This window comes from Xyrauchen texanus, chromosome 15, assembly GCF_025860055.1.
Source record: "Xyrauchen texanus isolate HMW12.3.18 chromosome 15, RBS_HiC_50CHRs, whole genome shotgun sequence".
Taxonomy (NCBI): domain Eukaryota; kingdom Metazoa; phylum Chordata; class Actinopteri; order Cypriniformes; family Catostomidae; genus Xyrauchen; species Xyrauchen texanus.
The window spans coordinates 5,559,487-5,572,284 of NC_068290.1; the positions used below are offsets into that span (position 1 = coordinate 5,559,487).

The 12,798-nt window shown below is 36.8% G+C and overlaps 1 protein-coding gene across 1 annotated transcript in view; it reads right to left on the reverse strand.

Moving 5' to 3' along the window:
- Nucleotides 1-12,798, reverse strand: part of LOC127655513 (thrombospondin type-1 domain-containing protein 7A) — a 156,705-nt gene that overhangs the window by 36,009 nt on the left and 107,898 nt on the right. The window contains exons 15-17 of the mRNA XM_052143382.1: nt 11,014-11,208; nt 10,095-10,223; nt 9,960-10,055 (exon numbers count right to left, since the gene is read on the reverse strand). Coding sequence (XP_051999342.1) covers nt 9,960-10,055; nt 10,095-10,223; nt 11,014-11,208 — 420 coding nt within the window. The remainder of the gene's footprint in view (nt 1-9,959; nt 10,056-10,094; nt 10,224-11,013; nt 11,209-12,798) is intronic.

Here is a 12,798-nt window from a genome sequence, read left to right on the forward strand (position 1 = left end):
TTGAGGGTTTACAAAGTGCACGACTTAAATATATTACTGAACTCATAATTTACAACTAAATTGAACAAAAAAGAGATCTAAATCCTTTAAAGTCCAGATGTAAGTTGAAACATTTTTGGGGGGGAAAAAAAAGGAAAGAAAAATCAAAAATAAAACTGGTTTGAGTATTTATGTAATTGCTGATCTCCAGGGATTTTCCACACACAACAGTTTCAAGAATGTATTATGAATGGTGCCAAAAACAAAAAAACATCCAGAGAGTGGCAGTTCTGCAGATGGATACACTTTGTTGATGAGAGAGGTCAACAGAGAATGGCCAGAGTGGTTCGAACTGACAAAGTCTACGGTAACTCAGATAACCACTCTGTACAAATGAGGTGAGAAGAATATCATAATGCATCTGTATAAACCAGCTCTCTCTCTTCCCCTTTGACCCACAGTGTTATGCCTTAGCAAAGACATGTCAGCCTTGTTACAATTCTAAAACAGGGTAAACAACTTCTAGCAGAAGAAAAAACATGCCCAGTGCCCATGCACTGACCCCTGGACCCGACATGTAGTGGTCTCTGGCCCTATAGCAAATTCAGAGGTGGTAGAGAGCACTTGAGAGTCACTGGCCTTTACCGAACATGCCGGCCCTTGTGTTATTCCTTACAGCTTTTTATCGGTGCTGTGTTGACCTTTTCCTTAACATTTCTTCACAATATATCCTTTTGTGTTTTCGCAGAAAACAGAAAGTAATTTAGGTTTGAAAGGACATAATTGTAAGTAAATAAGATACTGTAAGTGGAGGGTTGAAATGGGGGTTGTATTGATGTGTGTGTTATTGTATTATGTATTATTGTGTGTTATCTTCTGGCACTTGACTGTATGTGTTTTGTAACACAAATAAATGAATAGAATTAATAAAGTACATTCTTCTATTACTCAGTGATGACAGAATTTTCATTTATGGGTAAACTAAGCCTTTGAAGCATACTTATTTTAAAGTGTAGTTCATCCAAAGATGTCTTATACTCACCTTCACTTCATTTCACACCCATATGACTTTCTTTCTTATGCGGAACATAAAAGAAGAAATTTTATTTCAAGGTTTTTACTGAAAAATTACTTAATCTGTCGTATACCTTCAGAAGACTTGGAACATGTCAAATTAATTGCATGGACAACTTTTATGATTCTTTGTGTCCTTTTTCAAGCTTTAAATTGAGTCACTATCAACTGCTATTGTACTGAAAAGAGGGACCAGGATATTCATTAAAATTGCCATTTTTAGGTGAACTATCCCTTTAAGAGTATGCCATACACAGGCCTCCCACAAGAAACAGCATAGAATGCAGTCTGTGGAGCTTAATATGCATCTATGTCAATGCATGTATATTAAATATTCATGTAAAAACATTTCATTCCTGGCAAATCAATCAATTAAATGCAGAAGTGTCACATGTGACACAACAAACAGCACCAACACTGTGGGAGAAAATATGATGGGTGCTAAACTCTTGTAGCATCTGTTACGTTCATGATGAACTCCCCTGAATAAAAATTATTTGAGATAAAAACATGCATCTGCCACATTCGAAAAGAAGCAGGCAATTTTGTCGTGCCCTTTTCTTCATTTCTTCCAGAGAAGCGATGTAAAGTCTTTACTGATTTCCTTAGTAGCCCAAGGCAACGTGTCAGACAGGGGGCTCTATTAAGATGAAATGTAGCGATTAACTCTGTGAGAAAAACAGGGGGTGGGGGAAGAGGATTCGAAAACTTAGTGAGCTGCCTTGCTATCTACTGCCTACATGGGGCCGCTGCCTTCTAAGACAGCATCCTAACTGCAATAGATCTTCATAAGTGAAAAATCTGGAACGCTTATAGGTAGTTACATACAGTAAAAACAGCAATCCTCATGTGATGTTCACAGGAGACTCGACTGATTCAATAGAGTTTAATGTTAGCACGTTGCTAAGCAATACTATCAAAATATAATTATAGGGTAGATCAGAGCTAGTTGTCACACGGGGAAGTTGTCACAAAAGCTATATCATTGTAACATTAAGATTTGGACTCCAATTGTGCATTTCAAACACCTAGTTCAAAACTTTATATTTCTTAATATTTCTTTTTAACTCTACCTTCGAAAGTAAATTTTCACTTTCGTTAAATTGTTGTTATTGTTCTGGGTAAAGAAGAAATCATAATCAAGCCACACTGTCATACATTCAAGCATGGGTCAACTATATTATGAAGGCAGACTTTTACAGAAAAGTTTAAATGTGTTCTTAGGGGGCGGCTGTGTCTGAGGTGGTAGAGCGGGTTGTCCACTAATCGCAGGGTTGGTGGTTCGATTCCCGGCCCACATGACTCCACATGCCAAAATGTCCTTGGGCAAAACACTGAACCCCAAGTTGCTCCCAATTGCAGGCTAGCACCTTGCATGGCAGCTCTGGTGAATGGGTGAATGAGTCAAAAGCGCTTCGAATACCGCTAAGGTTAAAAGGTGCTATATAAGTGCAGACCATTTACCATTTAGGACAAGTCAGGTTAGAGCATGTATCACATATTCATCAGTGCAGTTTGTCACATGTTTTAAATGTCATAATTGTATACAATTTAAAACAATTATGATTAAAATATTTGTTAGCCAATGTAATGTTTTGACATTTTTGTATGTTACCTTTTCCATGTTGTTTCATGAATCGTTTTTGTGCCTCATAATTGTTTAACTTTTTAAAGCTTAACAGCCTATAATAAGCAGGTGTAGATTTAAATAAGGCATAGATTTTGATTTGGTGGTTGTGAAGGTGGGGACATGTTCCCCCATCATCCCCCAATGTTCAAAGTGGTTTAGTGGCAAGTTCCATTGTGACAACTTGACCCATGTAGTGTGTTAATATGCCCTATTATAAGGGCATGTTGTCACAAAAGGTCAACATGTGTTTATTGAACTGCATCTTTTTTCCTGGGCAAGAATGGCGAAAATGTTAAATAGCTTTTTTGTAGCCAAGACTTCAAGGTATGTGGCTATGTAGAAATCGACTTTCAAAAATAAACCTACCCTGAGCAATATTCAGTGGAGTGAAAAGTGTGATAACTATCCTTGGTCTGCCATTTGCATATTTATAACTGATGTTTCTCTTGCTTCATTCAGGATCTTGGTTCCTATTTTTGTGATCCTTAAAATAAAACTAGGTTCTGAAACATACTAACTGTCAGAGAGATTAATGGGAATGACAAAATCTTCATCATCAGTTTTCTTCTCTCTGATTCACAAGTGATGACATCACCATTCTCCCCTCCCACATCTGCACATCGTGAGCTCAGAGACCTCACATGGTGATCCAACGATACTCATCAAGGCTTCATTATTCATCTTGATTTCATGTGAATGCCCTCGGGAGAATCCGTGATGTGTATAACGGTATTACAGATCAGATTATGAGGCATAATGTTGATGTTTTCTGGCAAATGTTTTCTTGATTTAAATCATTGTAGAGTTGATTTCACCAAGATTATTTTATTCCTTAATCACATTTCTCATGGTATCTGTTATATCATTTTCATTTAACAGCTCTCATGTGTACTGCTGATCAACCTGAATAACATCTAATCATTATCAAGAATGTATTAGTGGTGTTTGCTAAGGCAAGCATCACTTCTACTTATGGTCAGGCTTAAGAGTAAGCGGAAGGGAAGTGTTGTACCAGTGTTGTTTTTTTGCATAATCAGTTTAGAATATCTTCACATTATTGTGTGCAACTAATTGGGTGTACTCTTTAATATGTAAAGAAACACAAATCTCTAACTAAACATTATTTCAATATAAATGTATAGCTTATTAAGAATAAACTCTATAATATTATTATTATTATTATTGACTTTTAATTTTAAATACAATAGTAATATATTTAAATCGTGCACTTTTTAAACCCTCAAGCTTTTACTTTGACATTCTGAACTCTCCAGGAAGTCCTGTATGTGTCTGTTTGTAGGCAAGTTTACAGTAGTTTAATTCGCTTCTTATTCAAATTCTGGTCAAATGCACCTCCGGTGCTCTTCTAAATGCATATTATAAATTAACCGAACAATTGAGCATCAACATCTGAGATGTTATTCGTGGAGTAGCGATCAAATGTTGCGCAATGCGTGAAGGCTAAAAATAGCTGCTTGTGTGTGTGTAAACAGAGCAGCGCCATCCAATAACGCACTGGTGCTGCACATACTATATATTTACTTATTAAACACAGCCTTTTGTGATTCACAGAGCTATTGCACGTCTTCAAGTGGCTTTGAATACAATGCATGAGTCATATGAACTACTTTAATGGTGTTTTAATGATTCTTTTGTCATTTTTGTAGCTTGACAGTTACGAACATGACTAACACCCAGTATTGGATTTGGATCGGGCTCGTCAAACCGATACCCAATCCATCTAAAAACGTCAGTATCAGTATGGCAAGCCATTTTAACTTTTATTCATTTCCAGCATATGAATTCTTGATATCAATAATTCAGTTTTCACTAGTTAAAATGATAATTGTTGATATCAGGAATTCGATATCTACTAGTATCAATGGCAGTTTTTGATATCAGAAATTAAATTTCCACTAGTAACAATGCTAATTCTTGATATCAACAATTACATTTTTACTAGTTAAATGCTCATTCTAGATATCAAGAATTGTATTTCAACTAGTAAAAACTATAATTCTTGATATCTGTAATTGTATTTTCACTAGTGAAATGTCACCATAGGCTGCCATTCAAAATCAATTGTTGATATCAAGAATTGATTTCTTACTTGTTGAAATTCCAATTTCACATATCAGAAATACAATTCGTACTAGTAAAAACCTTTATTTTTGATATCAAGAATTCAATTGTCACTAGTTGAAATGTCTATTCTTGATATCAACAATTGAACTGCTACTAGTAACAATGTTCATTTTTGATCTCAATAATTCCATTTTCACTAGTGACAATGTTCATTTCTGATATCATGAATGTGATTGTTACTAGTAAGAAAGCCATTTTAGATATCTGAAATTATATTGATATCAGAAATACATTTTCAGATATCAAAAATTAAAATTTTTACTAGTAGCAATTCAATTGTTGATATCTAGAATATAAATTTTTACTAGTAACCACGTAATTCTTGATATCAAGAATTCACATTTTTACTAGTAACAATGTAATTATTGATATCAAAAATTATATAAATACAAAGCTGATATGTGTATTCGGAATTATAACTAGTAAGAAATCAATTCTTGATATCAACAATTGATTTTGAATGGCAGCCTATGGTGACATTTCACTAGTGAAAATACAATTACAGATATCAAGAATTATAGTTTTTACTAGTTGAAATACAATTCTTGATATCTAGAATAAGCATTTAACTAGTAAAAATGTAATTGTTGACATCAAGAATTAGCTACTTGTGGAAATTTAATTTCTGATATCAAAAATTTCCATTGTTACTAGTAGATATCGAATTCCTGATATCAATAACTATCATTTTAACTAGTGAAAATTGAATTGTTGATATCAAGAATTCATATCCTGGAAATGAATAAAAGTTAAATCGGCTTGCCATAGTATCAGAGCCGATACTGATCCAGGTATCGGATCGGTGCATCCCTTGTAAGGTGTTTGCTCAAGTATTACATTTCTCCATTTAAAGAGCCATTCATGTTCAAGTGTATAAAGTTTGTACTTTAGCAACGGTGTATGGGAATTATTGTGATTATAAATTGACATTCTGTTGTCTAGCTGATTTAAATGAATGAACATGTCCTGTGTGAATTAATATAAATGATACCTCAAATCACGCAGCTTGTTGAGGAGAGGTATGCCACTACTTTTCTAAAATGACTGCTGTTTGCCTGGTGGATGACCTGGTGTAGACCAGGCAGTGAAGGAGGGATCCGGGCCATATGTACACTCAAAAAAATGCATTTTTGCTTCTTGTTCAATTTAGTTGCTTTAGTTGAGCTACTAATCTTGAATTTTAAATTTGTCACTTAATCCATTTGCATTGGGACAGCTTAAATAATTTTCATTGGGCATAACCAGATGTACATGTGATGTCAGGTTCCCAGCATGCATCACGCACTTTAGTACAAAATTGTGAATTAATGTCTTAATATTTGCTTTTATTGCTGTATTTCCACTGTTGGGGTTGTGGCTGTTGTCCTTTTGGGTTTTGCGTAATTTCAAATGTGTATTTATTTCCAAAAATATTATTATTATGTGTCACCGTCATTATGGTTTGTGTGTTGGATATTAAGGACCTTGCATGCCTGGTTGGAAAGCTTGGTTTACAACTCATAGTCATGATGTCATCGTCTATAGCTGAGACTACAAGCCAACACGATCTCGTGAGAAGTCATACGAATTCATACGAGTTGGCTAAATTGTATGAAATCATACAAGTTCGTTCATATACATTTGTACGAATTGTAGACCTGCAAGTACCTGGATGTGTAATGCCAAAGTAAGCAAAAGTTCCACGTGTAAGAGGAGACAAAAGAGATTCTCCTGACTGGCTGTTGCAAAAGTTATAAGAATTTGTTTGACCCAGCTCCTACTATTTCATACGATTAAGCCAACTTGTACGAATGTTTCACATGTAGGAGGAGATGAAGGAGAGTTACATCATTGGCTTTTGCAAAGGTTGTACGAATTTGTATGACCAAACTTTTACGATTTCATACAATTAAGCCAACTGTAAGGTATGGCGGAGGATCAGTGGCCTTAACAGATTCACGAACAAACAAGAACTTACTGTTAAAAACTCCCCTAATTACTGAAATAGCGCCAACCAGTCTCCACAAGCACAATAAATGTATTGACAAAGAGACAATGAACTATTGACAGAGAACCGCATGTGACATCCGCATGCTCACCACGTGCTTATCGTGTGGACAGGAAGGGGGAAACTTTGAACGTAAAAATGTGTGTGTGTGTGTGTGTGTGTTTTTCAGTTAAACACAGAACTGCATATTGCTAATGAAATACGTGTAATCCCTGTATGTTGTGTATTTCTGAGGTATATCAAACTCGTTAGAACTGTTTCGCTGTGTGTTTTAAACTCTGAGGCCTCATATTTAATAGCCTCAGTGTATATTCCCTTTCTAAGTGTACTAAACACATGTTTCTTGGTATCAAATTAAACCTTACGATTTGTCCGAGCTGAATTCGAATATAAGATCTCTGTAGAATGATATTACGCGATGTTTTACTATCTTTTGAATCATTCAGCCCAAAATCTCTTACTGTCATAAACATGCAAATGAGCTTTGACAAAGGAACTCTCTCATGCCCAGAGTAAGGAGACTTTTATGACCTCCAAAGGAATGTTCAGAGAAGTGCTGACCCTCACTTCATTCTCTTACTGAGAAAGAGAAATGAACCCTGTTAATCCTATATATATATTCTATATATCCATGTGATAAATATTGACATGTATGTAATGTGCCATCTCACATTTTCCCTTAAATGTGCTTGATCTATGTTTTCTTGCAAACTAATGGGTTAATGTTTCAGACTTTGCATACTATGGTTAACCAAAATCATATGTGTGGCATATTTGGTCTCTATAACTTGGTATTTTGAAGATTGAAATGACTGTGTACATGATATGTCGATAACAACAACATATTAGTATTACAAGTATATTTCCTATTTTCTTTCTTGCACATGCAATGAGAAATGTGAGAACAAAGAGCAATAAACCAAATTCCCGCCTGGAACCCAAACCCTTCTCATTGGTCGAGCCAATGAGAGGTGGGACCTGTTTCCTGAGGGTATAAAATTGCTGCGCCCACTTCCTCGCTCCCTCTTAGCCCTCTCTTAGCCCCCTCTTAGCCCTTCTCGTCTCTTCGCTCTCTTATGCTCCTCTGGCTTCCTGCCTCTCTTGCCCTCTGAGCCTTGTGCTCTCTCACTCTCTCGCTGAATGATGCCAAACTAGAAGGCCCCAAGGACTCCCAAGCATGCGCCAGGCTACGGCCTTGTCTCTGACTCCCACTGGTTCTCTCTCTCATCAAGACAACATCAAAGATCAACTGGAGCCTCAACAAATTGCATCAGGACAGTTTAATTCAAATGGGACATGCAAGTATCAAACTTAGTCTCATTATTTGATACATTAAGTATCCTTAACCCCTTTCTAAAAAGGGCGTGTCAGAACTAATATGATGGTTTGCTCAGGCTGTTGATCTGCTGAACTTCAAACAATGCTATAACTTCTTGCCTTCCTGTATTCTGCTTCAGCCCTCTTTCCCTTGGTAAACTGTATGAATGTATGTATATGTATGTTAGAGTAGTTTAAATGTTTAGTCTAGTTAATAAAGTCTTGTTCATGTCACATGTAAAGTTGTCTGTGTCTCAAGCTCATATCTAAAGTCACTAATCATAGATTTTGACTACTTGCTCTTAATACTTAGTAAGAAAGACATTTCCCTTGCCCCGAAATGTACATTTCTATTAATTAATTAATTAATAACCAAAATTGAGTGTTCACGGGATGAACCGAGTATTTGGTTGTAATGTTAATGTAGCTACATCAAGTTAACCCGATTAACTGATCCAAATATTCATAATCGATTATAACAAGTTATGATTGATTATTAATATTTCATAGAGCTGATTCGCTACCTAATGGTGGAAGAATATAGAGCTGATTCGCTACACAACTCATATAAATCTGTATGATGTCACCAGGAGAGTGTGTTGCTACCAGCTCACAAAAAAACTAAACAGATGTGGTATAAATTAAGTTGACTCAACATAATTTAATAATTTCTTTTTTGGTATTTTTATTTAGTAGAGGTTTTTGCTACTAAAGAGTATCTGTCAGTGGTTAATGTCAGTTTAGATTAGGCCCAGTCCTGAGGACAGCACTAGATCTTTAATGAGGGCTGGAGATTTAGACTGGCTGATCAGCAGGGTGCATGAGCCACTCGGGCAGAGGGCAAAGGCAACAGAGCATCGCCTGATGCTCTTACCGGTCTGCTCATCCAAATGACAAGATTAAGTGAGCAATGCACCACAGCAAGTAGAGTTACAGACAGACTAGTTGAAAGGTCAACAGATTGGGAGAGAAGGATGTAGGATGGGCGATGTACAAACATAAACCAATTAACAGGAAAATGGGAGTGTGATAGTCTAAGCCTAAAACAGCATGCCCATGGACTACTCACAAACCGTCTGATGCATATAGCACACAAAACCAGCAAGAGATTTCTCAGAAAGGCAGGATCTAATCTGATTGACCAGCTTCATGCAATTAATGTGAGTCAGGGTGCACAGATCTTTTATGTCTGCTTGGGTGCACTGATTGATCTTTCCCCCGCCCGCTTCTGTCAAGTGTGACATCCGTGTTTCGTTTAACAACTGATATCTCACACAGCTCACGCAAAAGGTTCATTCTGGATTTCATACGGAACACAATTTTGTGCCCTAAAATACAGGATAATTTCATGTTATATGGGACAGTTGGCAACCTTACAAATTACCAAACCGAATCCACACAAATCTGTGATTTTGAGAACAAGATGAAATTCTTGGAGTGAGCACAGAATCGCTATGAAACCAATTTATCATGAGCCTTACGTGGGCTGTGCTAAGCATGCAAACTGTTTAATTAAATCACAGCACTTTGTGGTTTAATAATTGCACAAATCAAATCTTGATTTCGTCTTACACAATGCAATAGAAAGACGCGCTGTTTTCTGGTTATATCGCAGCACACGCTTATAGCGTTCAATTAAGACTGCAAGCTCACAACTTGGATACTCCTGAAAACCTATACAGGAAACACTGAGGTGACGTCTCCATAAAAAAGGCAATTGGCTCTTTTATCTGTAAAGTGGAACCACAGATTTCTCCCAATCACCAGGATATGAGTGGGCTGTCTCATCCCCTTATAATGTACATGTAGCAATGTAAAGAGACGTACCGTGACTGTTACAACGTGAAGTCTCCACAAGCCTGTTCTCTTGGTCATAGCACACCATGGCCTGGTACCGGTAGCCCTGGCCGCACTCCTTAACATCTCCCTGCACTTTCATGCCCAAAATGCTTTCCAAACGACCCTCCGGCAGAATGCAGTCAGACCAGTTGCCTACGGGCTGGGCGTTGTATTTGTCACAGGGGCAGTACTGGGTCTCACTCAGTGGGTACATCTGGCTGTTCTTACACTTGTCCTTCTTCTTGCTTTTTCCTGTAATCAGAGGAAGTGTTGATTACTGCTCTAATTAAGCTTATTAATGAAGGAGTCATGAGCCGGAAGTCAGAGTTACACCCCCTGCCTGCCTCAAACTTGTTTTTCGTCTGCTTGCAGCTGCTAACACTTTTATACTGTAACTAACACTTACAGTCTAAAAAAGTACCGTGGCTTTTTTGTAGCCAAGACTTTGAGGTGTGTGATTATGTAGAAATTGACTTTCAAAAATAAACCAAACCTGAATATTCACTGGGGTAAAAGTGTGATAACTAGCCCCAGTCTTGTGTAAAATGTGGGTAACTTTGTGCATTATGGCCGTTCCAATTCAGCGAAAATTTGCAGAGCTTCTAGTGTGCAGATTATGGGCTTAAAGGGATAGTTCACCCAAAAATGAAGATTCTCTCATCATTTACTCACCCTAATGCCATGTGTATTACTTTCTTTCTCATGCGGAACACAAACAAAGATTTTTAGAAGAATATTTCAGCTCTGTGAGCTTCAAGTTCTGGCCACCATTCACTTGCATTCTATGGACCTACAGAGCTGAAATATTTTTCTAAACGTCTTTGTTTGTGTTTTGCAGAAGACAGAAAGTCATACACATCTGAGATGGCATGGGGGTGAATAAATTATGAGAATTGTAATTTTTGGGTGAACTATCCTTTAACTTTCTCCTTGTGGGTATCGAACCAGCAACCTTCAGAGCTTTAACCAGGCTTGCCACACCACCCAACCACTAACCCTCACAAACTACAGCCTAATTAACTAATATGTCATCATTCATTACCTACGAGAGCTCTCTTCCGTGTACGAACCCCGACACAGTCTGAGGTGCAAGGTGAAAACTTGGACCAGTTGGTGAGCTGGCAGTCGTCTCGGCATGGTAACTGGCAGGGCTGGCTAACAGTGGGCATGCTGCTGGCAAACTTCAGACACTGCACGACATCCGTCATTGTGCCATCCAGCTGCCTACATGAGATAGCTGCAGATCACACACACAAACACAGCGGTGAGATTCAACATTCCTGTAGATTACAGAGCGGATGGGCACAGTGCCAGACACAGAGAGTTCAGGCTTCCAGGAGTTGGTTATTTATAGGGCAGATAGGCAGGTGGCAGTCATGCTGTTCACTTTGATCAGTCACCTATTAAAAGGGAAATGATGTAAAGTATTTTTATATACATTTAATTTACGGTTTGCACACAATTTGACTTTTCCTGTCGTTCATGATTATTATGATTTTCTGGGGTGGTTTTCCATTTGCACTTCATACCAATCCTTGGATTTTTTTATGAACTACTGAGAAACAATACGATGAAAAAAATCAACACGTAGTCAAAAACTGTCTAGCGATTTCTAGCCTATTCAATATTTTAGAGCGGAACATAACTAGAAACATGTTTATTCCCTATGAATGTGAATATTCACTACAGAAATGTTCACAATTGAATTTATTTATTACAGGATTTCTTTGATTATGGGATCCCTGACAATTTAAATTATTCAACGTCAAATATAAAAATGCATTAAACCTTGGAAAAGCTCTAGTCTAGACTTTTACATCCTTTAAACCATGATATTATCAACTACAAACAGCAGTTTATTTTTAAGGAAATTATATTAGATTATATTAATTCATTTCAATGAATCAGTTCAAACAATTTCAGTGAATCATGTGTCATTCCACAAAAATGTCCATGGAAGTTCCTGCATTTTGCTATATGTGTAGATATACATTGTCTCATTTATATATATATATATATATATATATATATATATATATATATATATATATATATATATATATATATATATATATATATATATATTTTTTTTTTTTAAATTAAACCATAAATCATTCTTTGATTTGATATTTCTTACCCCATTGGCACATTGTTTTGTCTTGTTTTAAGTAATTATATTATATTATAAAATATACAACATTTAGTTAGTTCCGGTCCTCGAATCCGATTTGACGAGAGATGTTCCATTAGCACTGACGGTCTGACACCATCAGCACTCAAACGCTTCACTCTGTGTATAGCACTCCGCTTGTGTTCATGCTGTTCTAAACTAAAGTGTCAGTGTAGTGCATATGTGTTAAGAGTTACTGTGCAAGTGTCTCTTACATGTATTTTTTTATTATATTCTTTGACATTACTTATGTTAGCCAGCAGGTGGTGTCAAAAGATTTTTGTGTGTAATATGAGCAGTTGGTGAAGTGAAGTGAATCCATTGAAGTCATTTTTTACATACAACAGCGCTCCGTGATCGCATGTATCACTACTACGTGACTACAGCTATAAAATAGCTTTAAACGGACTTAAACTAACAACTTTAGCATTATGGCTCATCACAGCTGAGAGACACAACAGACAGATTAATTACACAACTCAAATTTCCACATTGAAGAAAAAGTACTGTTCAAAATGGCAGAGTACATTGCGGTTTCTATAGTGAAAGACTATTGCGCACCGGCTACCGTGAAATAGGTAGAATTACCCCAGCTTGGATGCTATTTTTCCACTGAGAAAGCTGACCTTCAGAAAGCTGACAGCATCTCTGCTTGGG